This window comes from Halichoerus grypus, chromosome 9 (assembly GCF_964656455.1).
Source record: "Halichoerus grypus chromosome 9, mHalGry1.hap1.1, whole genome shotgun sequence".
Lineage (NCBI taxonomy): Eukaryota > Metazoa > Chordata > Mammalia > Carnivora > Phocidae > Halichoerus > Halichoerus grypus.
Window position 1 is genome coordinate 69574157 of NC_135720.1, and position 22469 is coordinate 69596625.

The 22469-nt window shown below is 34.6% G+C and overlaps 1 protein-coding gene across 2 annotated transcripts in view; it reads left to right on the forward strand.

Moving 5' to 3' along the window:
• Nucleotides 1-22469, forward strand: part of RNGTT (RNA guanylyltransferase and 5'-phosphatase) — a 369854-nt gene that overhangs the window by 295986 nt on the left and 51399 nt on the right. For both annotated transcript variants that reach the window (XM_078055013.1, XM_036065178.2), the window contains one exon: nt 21422-21488. In XM_078055013.1, coding sequence (XP_077911139.1) covers nt 21422-21488 — 67 coding nt within the window. The remainder of the gene's footprint in view (nt 1-21421; nt 21489-22469) is intronic.

Consider the following 22469-nt stretch of genomic DNA (forward strand, 5'->3'; position numbering starts at 1 on the left):
GACCCGAGCCGAAGGCAGACGCTTCCCTGACTGAGCCACCCAGGAGCCCCTCATGCCTCTTGCCTGCTGCTGCCGCTGCTGCCTTGCTCCTCTTAATTTTTTTTTTTTTTTTTTTTGAGTCAAGGAATATTAGCAGATTAAAAAACTTCTTGGCTAATAAACTGATATTCTTTTATTTTTGGTATCCCTTATGTTTTACTGACTTCGTTTTCCTGCTCTACTCTCATTCTTCCCATTCCCATCCCAATATTTCACATATAATCAATTCAAACTCCTGAAGCAGAATTCTAGTCTTAGAAGGAGTCTATTTTAATACCTGTTTTTGGGTATCACCTGCTAGATAGTGAAAGGAGGCTCTGAACTTCTGAGTTTATAATAATAACCAAACATTAGGAAATGAAGTGGAATATTTAATTTTGACCTTAGAAATAAATTGGGCCCCACTAGCCATAATCAGAACATTTGCAAAATAATTTATGCTATTATGCCACAGATAGTTCCAGATGTTTAGTTCCAGCTAAGGCTGTAATATAGCAAGCAACATTTTTAAATTTTGCATGAATACCTCAGGTTTATTTTTCTAAAATTAAATTGAAGAGTTTTAGGAAGCTGTTAAGCTTCTTCATTATTTCTCTTATGCTTTATCTGTCATCTCATTTGTAGGAATCCTACTTTAAAATTCCCTAAGTCTAGGTAGTCTTTATCTTGTTTAGATCATGCTAGAACTTTAGCTGTCAGTTTTGGTTTTGCATATCAAAATATTATATATCAAAGTAATTACATATAAATTTGCTTTATATCCATTCATTTAAAAATATGCATTACATTTTTCAAGTATTTTTTAGACTAACTTATTATCAATGGTTAGTTCTTCCCCAAGGAGGCGTGTGTTGTTTTCTGTTTGTTTTGTTTTTTCTTTCCCTTTTTACTTCTGTTTTTTACTTACCGAGCAACCCTTGATCACATCCACCTTGTGTCAGGCACTGTACTAGAAGCTTGGGATTGTAATATAAAATTTTATATGATGACATTTCATGCTGTTTGATAAGAGAGTCTTAAAATATGAAAACTCCCTATTAGTGGTTCCAGTGTTGAGTCATAGTGCATCTAAAAGGAATTCCCTAAAAACCAGCATATGGGTTTCTACTTAACATTCAAGCTTCTACTTTCAGAGTTTATGTCTTTAGTATTCAGATTACCACAATACATACTTCATGTGGGTCTGTAATAGGATTTACCAATTTGTCTTAGTTTCTTGTAGTTTAATTACTTCAACCGTGCTGCCTCTTTAAGGCTATGAGCTCCTGGGGGTAGGGATTATCTTTGTATCTTTGGTACCTGGCCCAAAGTCTGGCATATATAATAAATGATTCAGTTTTCATAAAGAGGAAGAAAGAAGAAGGGGGCGAGCCAAGATGAATACAGGTTTGACTTAATTTTCCTCCCTTGTTGTTGCCTTTCCTCCCTCACCTTCTTTTTTTGAGTAAGCCATGTTGATTGAAGAGATACTCCGCACGTCTGAAGAGGTAGGGTAGAGCTTTGCAAGTCCCAAATCTATTACTCAGAGTTGATCACGTTATGGGGAATTAATTATCCTTAACCAAACTTCTTAATTATTAAAACAATGCCCATACAGCATGAAAATTGAGAACAAAGAACCAGAGGAAGAGAATTTTGTTTCCTAGTTCTACCTCTTACAAGCTGTGTGCCCTTAGGCAAATTAGTCATTTCTGTTAGCTTCCATATCTATTAAATGGGGATAATAGTGGTGCCTAACTCTTGAGGTTCTTGACAAGATTAAATGACAGTCCTAAATTAAAATTAATATTAGGGAGAAGACCAGTGTAATGTAAAATTAAGCTTAGCACATGGTCTCGCATATTGCTGTTCTTAGCGAATAACTGTTATTACCGTTGATTTTGTAATTATCAGTACCAATTTATAATGATATGTCATTACATATGTATGTGTGTACACACACACACAAATACACACATATGCAGCTGACCTTTGAACAGTGCAGGGTTTGGGGCACCAACTCCTCATGCAGTTAGAATCCTTGTATGACTTTTGACCTCCCCAAAACTAATAGCCTACTGTTGACTGGAAGCCTTACTGATAACATAAACAGTTGATTGATACATATTTTGTATGTTATATGTGTTATGTACTGGGTGCTTACAATAAAGTAAGCCAACAAAAGAAAATGTTACTAAGAAAATCATAAGGAAGAGAAAATTCATTACTAATTTTTTGGAAAAAATCCGCATGTAAGTGGATCCGTGCAGTTCACACCCATGTTGTTCAGGGGTCAGCTGTACATACATACTTAGGCCTGCTATTTACAGTATCTCATTTTCCGATCTAACTACTCAAGAAACTTAATTGGTCACCAGAAGATTGCTCTGTGACTGTGTGATCAAAGAAAAAGTATTAGGTGATCTTGAAGGATATTATTCAGGCTGTAATAGAGCTTGGAAAGTCAGGTTTTCTGTGTTAGTATATACTTTTCTAGCATCAAAATAACTCATCTTTGCTAATTATGACAGTCTCTTTTTTCCCTTCTGACCATCTGCCTCTCTCTTTTTCTCCCTCTTTCATACATGTAGACATGCATGTAGCATATAAATCCTGATAGGTTTATATTTTTCAACTCTCATATTTGTCATTAAACACAAACTTCCATATTTCACACAAGGCAATTAATTTTTTCTTCGTTTTAAACTGTCATGTATTTTGAGACTATACCTTGGTCATTTAATGTATTCAACTGATTTTGATTTAATAAATATTGAGTACATATATTATTTAATCCTCAAAAGATCTCTTTGAAGTAAACTAAACCCATTTGCCCAACAAAATACTAAAGCTAAAGAGGAGTTAAATAAGTTGCCTAAAGTAATATAGTTAATAATCACTACAGTTAGGAATCAGACCTACTCTATAATCTCAAGCCACCATTTCCACAGCATCATGAGTCATTTCTCTTAGGTGGATTACTTCCATAAATATTATCACTCTAGTGAGTTTTAGTCGACTCAACTTGAGAATTACCATTCTTGACCTTATAACCCTCCATGTTAACGGCTAGTATAGAAGAAAATAAAAGATTACAGATCTTTGAGAAAAGAAAGAAAGAGTAAGTGCTAAAGTTCAGAAAGTATCAAATAAATGGAGGACTAGATAGCTTTAGCATGGAGACAAGCAGGGAAACTAAGAATGTATATATAGAAATATAGAGGAACTGAAGAATGGATAATCTTGTAGCTCAAGACTAGATTTCTCTATTCAGTGAGAAATGAAAGTGTTTTTTGGAGTGAGAAAAGGATGGACCTGAGGAGATTTGGAGAAAGGAAGAGGTCTGGAATAATCTCTGGAAATCGAGAAGAGAAAAATGTTTAAAGTTGTTGATAGACTTGTATTTTGGGGCTTTTAAAAATTGTGATAATGGGGTGCCTGGGTGGCTCAGTCGGTTAAGCATCTGCCTTCGGCTCAGGTCATGATCCCGGAGTCCTGGGATCGAGCCCCGCATTGGGCTCTCTGCTCAGCGGGAAGCCTGCTTCTCCCTCTCCCACTACCCCGGCTTGTGTTCCTGCTCTTGCTGTCTCTCTCTCTGTCAAATAAATAAATAAAATCTTTAAAAATAAAAATAAAAATTGTGATAAAATATGTATAATATAAAATGTACCATTGTAATTATTTTTCATTGTACAAAGAAATGACATTAAGTACATTCCCAGTGTTGTACAACCATCACCACTGTCCATTTCCAGAACTTTTTCATTATCCTAAACAGAAACCATGTACCCATTAAACAATAATGCCCTGTTCTTTCCTCATGTTAGCCCCTGGTAGCCACTATTTTACTTTCTGTCTCTATGAATTTGACTATGTTAGGTACCTCACATAATTGGAATCATACATTAATCCTTTTGTGACTGGCTTATTTCACTTAGCATAATGTTATCAGGATTCATCCATGTTATAGGGTGTCAATATTTCATTTCTTTTTTAAGGCCAGATAATAATTCCATTGTATGTATGTGCCACATTTTGTTTATCAATTTTTTTTTTTATGTTTCACTAAAACACAAAATTTATTTCAAAAACAAAATTATACTCTAACCCTGTATTTTTTTGTGAGTAAATATTTTATGTAAGCATCATATGTTTATATCTAGGAGTATAAGCTTTATATATCTATTTTTTTAAAATTTTTTTATTGTTATGTTAATCCCCCTACATTACATCATTAGTTTTAGATGTAGTGTTCCATGATTCATTGTTTGTGCATAACACCCAGTGCTCCATGCAGAACGTGCCCTCCTCAATACCCATCACCAGGCTAACCCATCCTCCCACCCCCCTCCCCTCTAGAACCCTCAGTTTGTTTTTCAGAGTCCATCGTCTCTCATGGTTTGTCTACCCCTCCGATTCCCCCCCTTCATTCTTTCCCTCCTACTATCTTCTTCTTTTTTTTTTCTTAACATATATTGCATTATTTGTTTCAGAGGTACAGATCTGAGATTCAACAGTCTTGCACAATTCACAGCGCTCACCATAGCACATACCCTGTTTATCAATTTTTGATGGGCATATGGATTGTTTCTACCTTTTTTGGCTATTGTGAATAATGCTGCCATGAACATTGATGTACAAAGAAATGGGTTTTAAAAATGCATCTACCACACCATTTAAGACATTCTGAAAGCGCTGGTTAGTTTGAGGAAAAGATAACATTATATGACTGTCCATCTTGTTTTTGCTGAGCATATTCTAAAGTTGTAATGACCATAACCTGCTTCAAGAATTCACATAAATCACTTAATAGAATGGGAAAAATGAATGGAAAAATATTGTGATTGTTAGATAACCTCCATCTCACTTTTCAGGAATCATCAAATTAGCCAACCATAAGGATATGAAGGTCTTTAAGTCATTTGTAAAATGTGGTCCTAGTCAGCGAGGTATCATTTAATTTATATTAATGTGTTTTTTTGTTGTTGTTTGTTTTTTTAAGTAGGCTCCACCCCCAGCGTGGAGCCCAATGTGGGGCTTGAACTCATGACTCCGAGATCAAGACCTGAGCTAAGATCAAGAGTCAGACGTTTAGCTGACTGAGCCACCCAGGCTCCCCTATATCAATATTTTAAGAAATGTTGAAATTACCATGCTTTATTACATTGATGGCACTATCCAGTGAAAATGTCTTTCTTAGGGACATTTCATGATTTTCTATTATCAGCACATGAGATTCTGGAACTTTGTCTTGAATACTTGATTATAGTTGTTACATTATTGAGGTTGGACTATCTCACACATTATGTTAACTTTTAATTGTTAGTTGATCAAAGCATATTTCAAGGATAAATATTGTCATTTATAAGCAAAATAATGACATGCAGTTCAGCATTCTAGACAGTCACTTTTAAATTTGAAGTAATTTTTTTAAAGAGTTTTAGTATTATATCATTAGTTATAAGTACGTTTGGAACAGATACCAAAATAAAAGATAAAATGAATTGTGATAGTTCAGATTCTTTTACATGAGATATTCAGCTGGTAAAAAGTTCCTTCAAGGGCTCCACAAACTACAACCAGTCAGTGGTTACTCTGTTTGAACAAAAAACATTCTAATGAATTAAGGAGGAACTATCTATTGAGCTAACTCAAAATAGGCTGATTCATTTTTATGGAGTCATGAAAAAGATAAAATTAATCACTTCTAAAAATGAAGATTGCCAGTACATGCCTAGCAATGAAAAAATAATAATTCTGTACCTACTATAATCCATGTTTTAATATATAAAATATATACTGTTTACTAGAGGAATATTCAAATTAAAATTAGTAGCAGAGAGAAGACCAATTTAATATGTATTCTATCAATGAGACACTTAGGCAGTTCTTTGTATTTTTGGTTATAGTTCATGTGTCAGTCAGCATTTAATAAAGAGCTCAATGAAGCTGAAATTCAGATTTGCAGTAATTCTTTTCAATGTGGAATATAACAATCTCAGTTGGGGTCTGTGATTTAAAACAACACCACCAACATTTTTCTCTTTGATTGATTATAGCTATTATTGAAATAGCTGGTAACATGTGACATGGTGCTATAATTTAGACTGAAAAAATTGAATTGTGAATTATATCCACTCAGCTTAAATTTCTCTGTTTCTACTCTCCAGAGCATCTTTTGTACTTCTTTTCCTGCAGAAATGGCTTCTTAACATAATGTTCCTACATTTTCCCAGGGGAAAACAAGGACTTCACGGTCAAATTCTTGTCCAAAGTATACATGGGAAGCTAGTACAACAAAAACAGAAGGAAAAAAAAAAATAAAAGAAAATTCAGAATTTACCAGTACAGGAAATGAAGCTTTTATTCCATTTAACCTTTTAACAAATGTGCTTTACACATACATCCATCATGGTGTCATTGTCAAGGAGATGAACATTTATGGATACGATGATGATTCAGATGATTTCAGATGTTTATATTTGAAGCTAATTCCCGCATAAGTCATTCTCCCATCTCTTCTTTTGTAGGTAGAAGTAAGCCACAGAATAATGTTTAGGATCATTAGATAACAAACGAGGCAGGAAGTTATATGTATGTAATGATTTCCCTGTTAAAATCCACTTTTAAACTATTCTGCTTCATGTTCACACAAGCAGTTCTTCAAATAACAGATCTCTTCATTTAGAATGATCAGAGTGGATCAATTTAGAACTATTTGTGGGCTCAGTTTGTTGTATGGCCTGTGAACTGTTGTAGACTTTATTTTTTAAATATATTTAACAAAATTTGGAAGATGAAGTTTGTACAGTTTTTTACAGCTTTATCAAGGAGTAATTGATATATAATAAACTGCACACAGTTAAAGTGTACAATTTGATTGGTTTTTATGTGTGAAATCATCACTCCCAGGATAAGATGATGAGTATTTCCAACACCCTCCAGAATTTCCTCCTGTTCCTTTCTAATCCCTCCTTCCTCCCACACCCTTCTTTGGCAGCCACTGATCTGCTGTTGAGAATTTATTTTCTAGAGTTTTATACAAATGGAAGCATATAATATGTGCTCCCCCCCACACTTCTTTCATTATTAAATTCATCCATGTTGTTTGATGGGCATTTGAAATGTTTCTAGTTTTTGGCTATTAGGAACAAAGCTCCTATGAAAGTTGGATACAAGTCTTTGTGGACGTTTACTTTCATTTCTTTAGAATAAGAGTTGACAGTTTTTTTGTCTAAGGGACCAGATAGTAAATGTTTTGGGTTTTATAGGCCTGGATTTTCCCTTTTTTGCACCGCGGTATAAAAACTCCAGGTAGTAAGCTAGGGCAGAGGTGAGAATGACTTGATTTGTTTTCCTTCTCTCAGGGTACCACTGACCTGTGCTGTCTCTTGTCCAATTTCTTTTTTCTTTTTTTTTTTTTAAGATTTTATTTATTTATTTGACAGAGACACAGTGAGAGAGAGAACACAAGCAGGGGGAGAGGGAGAGGGAGAAGCAGGCCTCCCGTGCGTGGAGCAGGGAGCCCGATGTGGGGCTCAATCCCATGACCGTGGGATCACGACCCGAACGGAAGGCAGATGCTTAACAACTGAGCCACCCAGGCACCCCTCTTGTCCAATTTCTGAAAAACATTGTATAACGTTGTATATTTAGTTGTTTAGTGGGAGTAGCACCTAGTCCAGTTCTTGTGACTCTGTCTTGGCTGGGAGTGGAAAATTTGTCTAAATATTTTTTATCAGTTATATTTCTTTTTTTTTTTAATTTTATTTATTTGAGAGAGAGAATGAGATAGAGCATGAGAGGGGGGAGGGTCAGAGGGAGAAGCAGACTCCCTGCTGAGCAGGGAGCCCGATGCGGGACTCGATCCCGGGACTCCAGGATCATGACCTGAGCTGAAGGCAGTCGCTTAACCAACTGAGCCACCCAGGCGCCCTCTTTTCTTCAATTTTAAACTACCATTATGCCCAGATATATGAGTTCTGTTTTCAAATTATATTTATGCCATAGAATATGTAGCTCCAGTACTAAGGAAGAGATGAGTGACTTTTGGATTCTCTAGGAGCTCATCTCTTAAAATACTCATCTGTTTATACGGGAATATTAAAATATGTTAACTTATCAATTAATATTGTACCCCCTCATTTAGGAGTCACTCTCATTCTCCAATTGATGGCTTATTTTGTTTTTTTTCTTTGTGATTTTTATATTAAGACCTTATATTATGAAAGAATATACAGAAAAGTACATAAAACAAATAAAATGTACAGTTTTATGAAATTTTGTGTAACCAATACCCATTTAACCACCACCCAGGACAAGAAAGAAAATATTTTTCTTCCATCCTAGATGCCTCCAGCATGCTCTTTCTCATTCACAGACTTTTCCTTCCCACCAAAGATAACCACTATCTAGACTTACTCCCTTTCTCTTCTTTATGCTTTTATTACTTAAGTATGGATCACTAAGCACGGTTTGGTTTTGCCTGTTTTTGAGCATTACGTAAATGCAACCTTACGTTCCTTTAGGTTTGGCTTCTTTTGCTCGGTGTCATGATTTTGAAATTTATCCATGATGTGGGCAAATTCATTCTTTTTCATTGCTCTCTCTCCTTATAAAACATATTATATAAAGGCATTTGCATAGATGGGGTGATTACCCATAGTAGTCAAACATATACATATGTGTGCTTTAGGACTTACGATATAATGTGTTTTATAAATTTCTTCTACTCAGTGGCTTCTTTCAGTCTCTTAATGTCTTTTTTTTAAATTAGCATTTCTTCTCCTCCTAGTTTTGAGATATTATTAACATATAACATTGTATTAGTTTAAGGTGTATAGCATAATGATTTGATATGTGTATATTTTGTAAAGTGATTACTACAATAAATTCAGTTCACATCCATCACCTCACATAGTTATAAAATTTTCTTTCTTGTGATAAGAACTTGTAGATCTACTATCTTAGCAACTTTCAAATACATAATACAGTATTATTAACTATAGTTACCATGCTGTACATCACATCTGCAGAACTTATTTATCTTACAACTGGAAGTTTGTAACTTTAGCTATCCTCATCCATTTCCCCCAACTCCCATCTCTGGTAGTGACTCTGTTCTCTGTGTCTGTGAGTTTGGTTTTTTTAGATTCTGAGTATAAGTGAGATCATATAGTATTTGTCTTCTCTGTAGGACTTATTTCATTTAGCATAATGCCCTTGAGCTTTATGTTGTTGAAATTGACAGGATTTCCTTCTTTTTGTAATGGCTGAATAAGACTCCATTTTGTATGTATAGCACATTTTCTTTATCCATTCATCCACTGATGGACACTTAGATTGTTCCCATGTCTTGGCTATTGTAAATAATGATGCATTGAACATGGGGTGCAGATACCTTTTTGAGATAGTGATTTCATTTCTTTCAGATATATACCCAGAAGTAGAATTCCTGGATCATATGGTAGTTCTATTTTTAATATTTTGAGGAACCTCCATGCTGTTTTCCATAATGGCTGTACTAATTTACATTCCCAGCAACAGGGTACAAGGGTTCTCTTTTCTTTGCATTCTCTCCATCATTTGTTATCTCTTGTTTTAGGGTATTTTTTTTTTTAATAATAGCTGTTCTAACAGGTGTGAGGTGATATCTCATTGTGGTTTTGATTTGCATTTCCCTGATAATTAGTGATGTTCAGTACCTTTCCTTGTGCCTGTGGGCCATTTGTATGTCTTTTAATTCCTCTGCTCATATTTTAATTGGATTTGTGTTGTGTGTGGCTGTTGAATTGTATGAGTTCTTTATATATTTTGGTCATTAACCTCTTATCTGACATTTAATTTGCAAATATTTTCTCCTGTTCTGTAGGTTCCCTTTTCATTTTGTTTATTGTTCCCATTGCTGTGCAGAAGCTTTTCAATTTGATGTAGTTCCACTTGTTTATTTTTGCCTCTGTTGTCTTTGCTTTTGGTGTCCAAAAAAATCACTGTTAAGACTGATGTTAAGGAGCTTATGTCTATATTTTTTTCTGGGAGTTTTATGGTTTCAGGTCTTACATTCAGTTCTTCCATCTATTTTGAGTTAACTTGGGTATGGTGTGGGGGACAGGCTGTCTCTTCGTGCTTGCTTGCTTGCTTGCTTTCTAAGTATAATGGACAGACAATGTTATATTAGTTTCAGGTGTACAATATACTGATTCAACAATTCTACTTATTACTCAATGCTCACCACAGTAAGTGTAATCACCATACAATGTTATTACAGTATTATTGACTATATTCCCTATGCTGTACTTTTCATCTCCATGACTTATTTATAACTGAAAGTTTGTACCTCTTAATCTCCTTCATTTATTTTGTCCATCCCCCTACACCTGCCTCCCTTCTGGCAACCATCAGTTTGTTTTCTGTATTTAAGGATCTGTTTTTTTTGTTTGTTTTTAAAATTTATTTTAATTAATTTTTTTGTTTCGAGTTTTTATTTAAATTCCAGTTAGTTAACATAGTGTAGTATTAGTTGCAGAAGTAAAATTTAGTGATTCATTCCTTACATATAACACCCAGTGCTCATCATAATAAGTGCCCTCCTTAATACCCATCACTCATTTATATTCCACATATAAGTGAAATCATATAAATCAAATCATTCTCTGACTCACTTAGTGTAATACCCTCTAGGTCCATTCATGTTGTCTCATGGCATGTTTTTTAAATTTTTTATTTTAAAATAATTTTAGACATATAGAAAAGTTCCAAAAATAGTGCGGAATATTCCTGTATATCTCTCACATTGTTTTCCCCTATTGTCAACATCAGGAAATGAATGTTAGTACAATACTATGAACTTAACTACATTCCTTATTCCAATTTTGTCAGTTTCGCCACTAATATTCTTTTTCTCATCCAGGATTCCACATTGCATTTAGTTTTCATGTCTCCTTAATCAAATCTGTGACAATACATCATTTTTGTTTTTCATGATCTTGACACTTTTTGGAAAATACTGGTCAAGTATTGTCTCTTAGTTTGATCTTTTTCGGTACTTTTTGGCAGGAAATGATACTGTGTCTTTCTCAGTGTGTTTTATGGTGTTGGGGAAGGCATGTTGACAAATCTTACTACTGTGATGTCAGATTTGGTTACTTGGTTAAGTTTCTCTAAAGTTGCTATGTTTTTGTAATTAATAAGTGTTTTCTGGGGGATGAAGCTTTGAGACTAGACAAATATCAGGTTTCTCATCATACTTTCATCTTCTAGTTCTAACATCTTTCATTGGCTTTTGCCTACAACAATCATCACTGTGGTGTTTTTCAATTTTGATTTGGTGAATATTTCAAATAATGGTGAATTTCAATTTCCCTCATTTTTTGCAATGTATCAATGGGGATTTTACTCTAAAGAAGAACTGTCCCCCCTTCCCCATATGTTTGCTTATATTAGTTAGGATTTAAGAATATTTTATTCTATGGGTTATAATCCAGTACTCTCATTTTATGTTATTGTTCTGGCTTTGGCCATTGAGAACTTCTTCAATTTGGCTTCTGTGTCTTTTTGACATTCTCTCATTATTTTTCAGCACTTCCTCCTTACTTTCTAGTTCCATAGATGTTCCAGGTCCTTCTTATATTTTCCCTCAGGCCAGGAATCAGCTATTTCTCCAAGGACCCCAGTGTGTGTGTGTGGTGTGTGTGTTTGGTGAATGATAGAAAAACCTAGGTCCTCAGTCTAGTCATTGCTACTTAGTGTCATTACAGGCCCTCTCAGTTGTCAGAGCTAGGAATGTATCACATACTAACATGCACCTACACACACATTTATATTTATTTCTTTATCCATCTGTGACTATATTAAAAGCTGTGAATTCCTGCTAATACTTCTCATTCTAATCCAGCATCATAATGTTAATTCTAGGTTTTCCCCTTTGCTTATATGTAACTGTTTGTACAGTGAGAAACCTGCATCTCCTTATCCATGATATATTTATTTGTTTTTTAAATCCTAGTGTACGTGTAATATTTTCAGAATTACTAACTCATACCCCTGTGAGAAACAAGCTTTAGCTCAAGGACTATATTTGTGTACAGTTCTTTCTATCTGTAGCCTTGTGGAATATAGTCAAAATACTGTTTTCTAAAGTTACTTTAAGTTCTTTTTCATCCCCATCCTACTTAATGTGGGATGTTATTATTCATTTGTAATACAATTATTCTTATTCCATTTTGGGTTCCCTCAACATTCTGATTGATTTTGATTGTTTACTTATTTATGTATTTGGTGAATGAAACATTATCATGGTTATAATAGTCATGACTTGGGGCAGCTGGGTGGCTCAGTCAGTTAAACATCTGCCTTTGGCTCAGGTCATGATCCTGGAGTCCCAGAATCAAGCCCTACATCAGGCTACCTGCTCAGCGGGGAGTCTGCTTCTCCCTCTCCCTCTGCCCTTCCCCCTACTCGTGCACTCTCTCTCTCTCTCAAATAAATAAATAAAATCTTAAAAAATATATAATAGTCATGACTTTACGAAAAGGTATTCTCATGAAATTGTCCTTCTTCATTCACCATAATACCTACCCCCTACAGGAAAACAATCTTTAGAGTTTCTGTTTTAGCTTTCCTGAAATCTTTTTGCACAAATGAACAGATACATGAATATTTTCTAGTGTTTTTTCTTTCTTAATTAAGAATAACATACTATATGGGTGCCTGGGTGGCTCAGTCAGTTAAGCGTCAGACTCTTGATTTCGGCTCAGGTCCTGATCTCAAGTTCCTGAGATCGAGCCCCGTGTCAGGCTCTGTGCTCAGTGCGGAGTCTACTTTTCTCCCTCTGCCCCTCTCCCTGCTAGCACACTTTCTCTCTCTAAAAGAAAGAAAGAAAGAAAGTAAGAAAGAAAGAAAGAAAGAAAGGAAAGAAAGAGAGAGAGAGAGAGAAAGAAAGAAAGAAAGAAAGAAAGAAAGAAAGAAAGAAAGAAAGAAAGAAAGAAAGAAAAAGTCTTGCAAAGAGTAACATACTATATATCTTTTTTTACTTTTCTTTTTTCATTTATCAGTAAGTATATCTTCGAAATTGCTCCCTATCAGTAATTAGAGATCTTCCTCATTATTTTTTACAGTACATATTACTCCATTGTGTGGATTTACCATAACTTATTTAACTACTCTGCTGTGTACTTAGGTTGTTCCAATATTTTGCATACCAATAGTGTGCAAGTGAATAGCCTTGTACATGTGTATTTTTGAGTTTTTGGAGGTGTATCTTCAAGGCAGATTGTTAGAAGAGAGGTTATTAGGTCAAAAGCTAAGTGCGTATGTGGTTTTGTTAGATACTGCCAAGTGTCCCTCCATGACCATTGTCCTAGTTTGCTCTTTCAACAACGGTATATGAGAACTTTTGTTTCCCCCAGACTAGCCAACAGAATGCATTCTGCATATGTTTCAATTTTTGCCAATCTGATAGGTTGGAAATGGTATCTGAGGGCTGTTTTAATATGTATTTCTCTAATTACAAGTAAGTTTGAATATTTTTGTATGTTCTTAATGTCCTTTTGTGTGTGTGTGTATTGCCTTTTTATGTCTTTTTCTCATTGTTCCAACAGGTTTTTGGCCATCTTCCTCTTCAGTTTTTGAGAGTTTTTAATAATAGAATTATTAGTTTCTTCTCTGTAGTGTTGTCGCAAATGTTTTCCCATAGTTTGTCAGGTATCTTTTGACTTTATTTATGCTATTTTTGCCCTGATGGTTTGTTGAAATTTTTATATATATGATTTACCAGTATTTTCTTTTGTCACATTAAAATTAAAGAGGAATTTACCCAAGCTTATTTTCCTTCTACACTTATAAGGTTTTTCTCCACTGTCCTGCAGTGCCACCTTTAATTAATCAAGTGTTTGTTTATGTGTAGGTCTGTTTCTAGATCCTCTGCTATATTCCACTGGCTTTTTTGCCTGTCCCATGCTAATACCACATATTTTTTATTGCTGAAGCTTTGTAAGGAGTTGTGATAGCTAATGGAGCCAGTCTCCTTACTTTGTTCTTCTTTAGGAGAATCTTTTATATTTTTGTTCTTTTGCTTTCCCATGTATATTTTGTAATGAGCTTATTAAGTTTCTCAGAGAGATTCTGTCAGGATTATTAACATTGCATTAAGTATATTCAACATTGAGATTTCCTATCCATGAACATGATATATTCTCTCATTTCATTTATGTAGGGCTTCCCTTCCTCCTTTTCTTCCTCCTTTTTGCATTTTTGTTCATGAGAGAAATTGACCTATACAGTTCCTTTCTTGTACTATCAACATTGCATTTTTTAAAGAAAATAAAGTTTTTTTTTAGAATTGTTTTATGTTTCCAGATATTTGGGCAGAAAATAGAGAGTTCCCATTTATCTTCTCTCTCCCAGCATGTAGTTTCTTCTGTTATTATCATCACCTAGCTGTTAGGTTTTTAGGTAGACATAAGTTTTTCACTCATTTGGGTAAATACCAAGGAGTGTGATGCTGGATCATATGGTAAGAATATGTTTAGTTTTATAAGAAACTGCCAAACTGTTCTTCTACATTTTACATTTCTACCAGTAATGAATGACAGTTCTTGTTGCTCCACATTCTCACTAACATACTTTGGTATCAGTGTTTTGTATTTTGGCCATTCTAATAGGTGTATAGTGGTATCTCATTTGAATTTTCATTTCCCTAATGACTTGTGATGTTGAACATCTTTTTTTATGCTTACGTGCCATATATATATATATATATATATATATATAGCGAGATGTCTGTTTAGGTCTTTGGCCATTTTTTAATTAGGTTGCTCATTTTCTTATTGTTGAGATTTAAGAGTTCTTTAATATTTTGGATAAAAGTCCTCTTGCAAATATTTTTCCCTGGTCTCTTGCTTGTCTTTTTATTCTCTCTTGATCAGTATTGCCTTTTCATATCTGAGTGTCAGAGTTATCCTGACTTGTTAAAATATAAATATTCCTTCTTTTTCTATACTCTGGTAAAAATTGTATATGATTAGAATTAATTTTCCTTTAAATATTTGATAGAGTTTGCTGAAGAATCCATCTAGACCTTTTGCTTTCTTTGGGGAGATCATTAAAAATTTTTACGGTAGGATAAGTAAGATACTCTATTTTTTCTTAATGTCAGTTTTAGTTCACTGTATTTTTCTGGAAGTTTTTCTACTCTCAATTTTCAAACTTGTTAGTGTGTTTACAATATCCTCTTATTTTTTAGTATATGTAGGCTGTGTTCTCTGTGTTATTACTGATACTATTTGTGCTTTATCTTTTATTTGTCAGTCTCATTAGGGATTTATCAATTTAATCATTCTTTTAGAAGAAACAGTTTTTAATCTTTTAATCCTACTAGTGTATGTTTTCTATTCATGAATTTCAGCTTATTTTCTTCTATTTTCCTTGGGTTTAATTTAGTGGTATTTTTCTAATTTCTTGAGGTGGTTGTGTAACTCACTGATTTTCAGCATTTCTTTTTTGACATATACAGTTTGGGTTATAAATTTCTGTCTAAGTTGGATTTAGCTGTATCTTACAAGTTTTGATATATTGTTATTTTGTTACCTAAAAATATTTGATAATTTCCTTTGGGATTTCCTTTCTGTCCTATAGGTTATTTATTGATGTATTTCTATCATTTTAAACATGAGGATTTTCTGGTTATTTTTATGTTCTTGACTTCTAACTGAATTCTTGTGTTTAAAGACTGTAATCTAAATTATTTTATTTGTTTTTGGGGTGCCTGGGTGGCTCAGTTGTTAAGCGTCTGCCTTCGGCTCAGGTCAGGATCCTGGCGTCATGGGATCGAGCCCTGCATTGGGCTCCATGCTCAGCAGGAAGCCTGCTTCTCCCTCTCCCACTCCCCCTGCTTGTGTTCCCTCTCTTCCTATCTCTCTCTCTGTCAAATAAATAAATAAATAAAATCTTAATAAATAAATAAATAAATAAATAATTTTGTTTTAAATTTGCTTCATGGCCCAGCATATGGCCACTTTTTATAAATTTTCTGTGTATCCGTATTTTGTGATCCATGTACTGTGCAACTGTTGGGTCCCTATATATTTTTGTTAATGGTATTGCTTGAGTTCTTCTATATTCTTATTGCTTTGTGCTCTGTTTTTTCCATCACTGACTAAAAGAGGAAAGTTTAAACTGCTGCTACGATTGTGGATTTGTTTAATTTCATCATGTACATTGTTAATTGATTTATATGTTTTATAGCTCTGTTATTTGATGCATATAAATTTCTTGACAAGTTGAACCTGTTATTATTCTGAGATATCTTTCTTTACCTCAATAATACTTTTTACCTTGACTTTTTTCTGTCTGATAATAATATTGTTACAGATATATTTGTTCTCTGAATACTGATAGCTCAACATTTCTTCTTATATACCATTGCAAAATGATTCAATTTTCTTTTGTTTGCTTCTGCATTGTATTTATCCTTCCCTAGTCTTATTTATTATTTGTTATTTATTTCACTCAATATATACTTCATTTAACCAAACTTCATTTTTAGGTTACTTATTTCTGTTGGCATGCAGATTCCTTAAACATGGTATTGGTGGTGGTGGTGGTGGTGTTTTGTTTTGTTTTGTTTTAACAAAAGTCCAGAGCACTTGTTATGCCTGTACTAGGGTTTAGAAAGTAAACCGGAATAGAAAAAGTGTAGGCTATGAAAAGTCTCTAAAGATAATAATAAACTTGCTCATTGGCTCATCCAGGTTTTTTTCTGGGCCTAAGGGTATATGCTGCTGTTATTTACATCCTACTAGGAGTCTTAAAGAATAGAGGCCTTCTCAGTAATATGCATTTTCTCAAATTCAAAAGGGTGCTATTGATTCCATATTAAATGCATTTGCATTCTCCTTTTTCCTAGTAGTAGATATATTGGATGCAGTTTCTCTAAGAAGTAGGATTTTATGTAAATCAGCATTAAAGATACTGTAAATTTTGGGGCACCGGGGTGGCCAAGTTGGTTAAGCATCTGACTCTTGACTTCAGCTCAGGTCAGGATCTCAGGATCATGAGATTGCCCCACCTCCGGCTCGTACTGGGCTTGAGGCCTGCTTAAGATCCTCTCTCTCCTTCTCCCTCTGCCCCTCCCCCCCACACCCCGCCACTGCTCATGCATGTGTGTGCATGCTGTTTTAAAAATAAATAAATAAATAAACAAACTGTTCCTTTTTTCAGGATATTTTGTTGCAGTTGAAAAATATATCTATTAGTAAGTATTGTAATTATGGGTTGTAGACAGAATAGTTAATTTTGAGTTATTTAGCTTATTTTTAAAAGATTCCCTTTCCTTTTTTTAACTTTTTAATTTGAAGCAATTACAGACTCAGTTTCCTTTTAAAGCAGTTTTTTGTATCTGATATATCATTAGGTTATGGTGAATGAGATCCTTTTAAATAATGTTCATTCTGTTACCTGACAAGTTTTATTTTTCATTTATGTGAGAAACTTTTCTGGAAATAACTTTACAGCATTCTTTCCAGGATAGATATTTGTTAATATTTGTATTTGGGAATTTGAAGCAAAATGAACATTAGTTTTACCTGTGTTTACTTTTTCAAAAACTCTAATAGGTCTGGGGCGCCTGGGTGACTCAGTTGGTTAAGCCTCTGCCTTTGGCTCAGGTCATGATCCCAGGGTCCTGGGCTGGAGCCCCACCCCCATCGGGCTCCCTGCTCAGTGAGGAGCCTGCTTCTCCCTCTCCCTCTGCTGCTCCCCCTGCTTGTGCTCTCTCTCTCCCCCTCTCTCTCCTTGTCAAATAAATAAATAAAATCTTAAAAAAACAAAAAACAACTCTAATAGGTCCATCCCTGATTCTCCCACCCCCATGTCTTATTGCTACTTTCCTCCATGCCCAGCGTGGAGCCTAACTCAGGGCTTGCATTCATGACCCTGAGATCAAGAGTCACATGTTTAACCAAGTGAGCCACCCAGGTACCCTGCTATTTCCTTCTTTGATAGACACACTATCAAGTATTTAGTTACAAACAAATATTTTAGTTGTTAGCATTTGTATAAAGGTTGTGTTAATGTTCATGTAACTTAAGGGCAAAGCAGTTATCTGGTACTAAATGAGTCAGGGTTTCTATTTTAACATATACATATGAATGCACTTATCAGTGCTGAATTAATGCCCTACTCTGGGGATTTAAAATGTGTGATTGCTGTATTATATGCAAGTACCCTGTCACCATAAAATGGTGTATTATTTGACAACAATTATGTATACAATTTGGCAAAATAATTTTTTGAAAGGTAAAAACGGTTAAAGAAATGTCCCACCTTAAAAGTGTTTTTCGAGTGTTAATTATTTTGTGCATAGCAGGTCTTTAGATCATATGGTACATATTTTTTTAAAATTTTATTTTATTATGTTAATCACCATACATTACATCATTAGTTTTTGATGTAGTGTTCCATGATTCATTGTTTGCGTATTAAAACCCACTCAGTTGATGGTGGTAATATAATCTATGGTAAGTAATAATAGGTACATGAATGAGAGAGAACAGTATTTAAAAAATGAAACATGTATATGCTACATAATTGATATATTTAAGAAATTTCTTGTTTAAGGAAAGGTAGCTGTTAGATAGGCAAGTTGGAGGAAGGGGGGCCACACTAAATGGTATATTGGCAAGCTTCCTGAAATGCATATGCATAGTAATTAGAGGCATATTGATTTTTAAATGTCAGCCAGCTTTTATTCTCTTCTTTCTTTAGCAACTATTTGTATGAACAGTGACTATTCTTACTTCTGAAGGGGGTTTATTAAGGTTTTTGTGAACATTTGTTATATAGGAAATAAATTACCACTGCTATATATAACTAACATTAAATTTGTGATACTGGCAATGATTTCTGAGAGATTTTATTTCTTATATGTTAACTGATGGCTAAGAAATTCTCCATTTCACAGTTGAGATTTAGAGACATTGCCTATGCTTTCTACTTATAGTTGGTGAACAAATGCCTTTAGTCATGTTTATGACCTTCAACAACATGCTAAAATGAATTACTGCAAGTATCACTTATATTCCAAACTTAAGTAGCTTTTTGCTAACTTGGTTTAATCAGGATTGTGTTAATCGCTATTAACATTCTTTTAGTGGCCTTTAATGCTTTATAAGCCTTTAAAGAATGTCGAGGAGCAGAGGATGTTCCTGGGAGATTGAATATCTATCACCTTATTTCATAAAGTCTAAGATGCTTTGAAAAGTGTGCTTTCTTAGTCTTCCTAGACTGAGTCAATGGAAGGTAACTACAGAACCATCTCACACCTGTCACCTGGAGACAGTGATTATAAGACATCATAGAATATCAGAGGCATTCAGTTTTCAGAGAAGTTAAAATATGAAGAAATGCATAGCCTGGAATTATTGAAGTAGGATTTTTTAAGTCACTAACTATAAATTTGAAAGGATGGTTATGATAATCTTGTGTTCTGATTTTTTATGATTAAACCAATATGAAACATTGAGAAATTCCCATGGGATTGTTTTGAGTTTGCAGTCTTTTGTTCACTTTAAATACTACTCAGTGTTTCATTCTCAGATTCATGCAATAGAATATACAGTCATCCTTGAGATCATTTTTTTACCTGCCATGAAATGCTATTAATTTTCATTACCTAGCCTCTGAGGAGATGTATTTTGGCCTAGTTGCTTTGGGCAAGGAATATAGGCAAAGTTTTTTTCATATTCTTTATGTACATTAAGGTTAAGACTGGAGTTGCGTTCATTTACTCACAGTGTCCATTGAGAAAAGATTTATGATAAAAGAAAAATGAGATAATCACAAGAATGTTTAATTATGTTCTTCTCATACCCTGTACCACTATACGCTCCACAAGCACAATTCTAATGATGGTGTTTCTTCATTCACATTGTTTGTTTGTTTTTAAGATTTTATTTATTTATTTGACAGAGAGAGACACAGCGAGAGAGGGAACACAAGCAGGGGGAGTGGGAGAGGGAGAAGCAGGCTTCCCGCGGAGCAGGGAGCCCAATGCAGGGCTCGATCCCAGGCCCCTGGGATCATGACCTGAGCCAAAGGCAGACGCTTAACGACTGAGCCACCCAGGCGCCCCTAATTCACATTGTTTAATGCAGTCAGGAATGATAGATCTCTTTGAAGTGGGAATAGGAAGGGAAGGATGATGCAGAGAAGGTAACCATTATTATTATTATTTTTTTTTACCCTCTGTATGGTTTGCTTTTTATTTTCATGTGTATTTATTTTTTATAAGAACTAAGTATATCTTACAGAAATATAACTTCATATTGCTTATAAAATAAAGATACGGCGTTTGACATTCTTCATGGTTTATTCCAAACTTCCTTGGGTTTTCATCTTCAACTAAATTATCTCTCACTATCTCTAACCGTACTTGTCTACTTTTTGTCTCAGATCTTCTGCATTTTCAGGACTTGTTTAAATTTCTCCCTTTGCCCTGCCCACCGTTTAAGGCTGAACCAAATCTCATCTATTTGAACTTTTCCAGCTCCCTCGATAGCAAGTACCTCTTACTCCAGTATTTTGAAGTGGCAAACCATCTATCTAGCACTTATCAGAGACCACTTTTTGGTAGTTATTTATTTATGTGTCTAGTTTTCTGGTTAGATTTTGGGACTGAGTTACTTAGGTTTGTATTATCTCCTGTAGTATAGTAGAGATGTACAATGAGTGTTTCTTGAATTGAATCCTTAAAGATTTTTAAATATATTCATGACTTCTTTTAATTTTTTCCTAGAGACAGTATGTAGTAATTTTGCTAGAATTACTAATATGTTAGACTGTTCTCAGTTCCCATTCTCAACATTTACCACTGTTTTCTGAAGTATAAGAATTATTCTTGGGGGTGCCTGGGTGGCTGAGATGGTTAAGCATCTGCCTTCGGCTCAGGTCATGATCCCAGGGTCCTGGGATCGAGCCCCACATCAGGCTCCTGGCTCATCAGGAAGCCTGCTTCTCCCTCTCCCTCTGCCTCTCCCCCTGCTCATGCTCTCTCTCTCTCTGTATCTCTGTGTCTCAAATAAATAAAAAAAATCTTAAAAAAAAAATTATTCTTGAATCATTACATTGTATACTGGAAACTAATGTAACACTGTATGTTAATTATACTTGAATAAACAAACAAAAACAAAGAAGTACCCTCCTGTGATAATCTGTTTCCAAATTAGTTTAAAAAAAAGGATTATTCCTTGTCTGGTTACTATCTCATAGAGATAAAAAGACAAGAAAAATTGCAATTTTTTTCACAGTATCTATTTGTTATACAAATTTTGATCATTACACAAGCTTCTTATATAAGGAAGAGTATTTTCAAAATAATGTTTTTTTGTTTTGTTTTGTTTTTTTGTAGGTTACTTCCTCAGAATGTTGGTCTGCTCTATGTTGGAGGTTATGAAAGACCCTTTGCACAAATCAAGGTATGATTGTTCATTTTCCAGTATATTTTTCTTAGATGTAGTTCATTTCTCCGGAACCCATCAAAAACCTGCAAATAACCATCAACATATCAAAAATACTACGAATTTGAATTACTGATTTCATTTGCTTTTGCATATCCCTGCTGAAGAAGTAATTCAGTTTTTCAGAGAATTGATCATTTCATTTATTTATTTTTTAAAAATTTTATATATGTATTTGAGAGAGAGCAAGAGTGAGCAAGAGAGAGAGCATGAGCAGGCAGGAGGGGTAGAAGGAGAGGGAGAAGCAGCTCCTTGCTGAGCAGGGAACCCGATGCGGGACTCGATCCCAGGACCCTCAGATCATGACCTGAGCCAAAGGCAGACGCTTAACCAACTGAGCCACCCAAGCGCCTGAGAATTGATTATTTTAATATTCTTGCACATAGTAATGAATTAAATTTGACCAAAGCACTATATAAATTTTGATATGCTTAGACTTGTGAAACCATCACCACAGTCAGTATAGTAAACATATCCATCACCCCCAAAAGTTTCCTTGTACCTCTTTGAGATTCCTCACTCCTGCCCTTCCTTTTTCCCTTCCAGTACCACTGATCTGATTTGTGTCATCATAGATTAATTCACATTTTCTAGAATTTTATATAAATGGAATTATACAGTATTTGTCCTGTCTCTCTCTCCCCCTCTCCCTCTCTCAGCCTCTTTAATACAGCATAATTATTTTGAGATTCATCCATGTTGTTGCACTTACCAATAACTCATTATTTATAATGCTGAGGAGTACTCCATTATATGGTTATAGCACAGTTTCTTTACCTTTTCACCTGTTGATGGACATTTGGGTGGTTTCTACTTCCTGGCTACTGTGAACACTTGTATACAAGTCTCTGCAGAGATATATCCTTTCATTTCTCTTGGGTAAATACCTAAGTTGGCAATGGCTGGATTAAATGGCAGTTGTATGTTTAACTTTTTAAG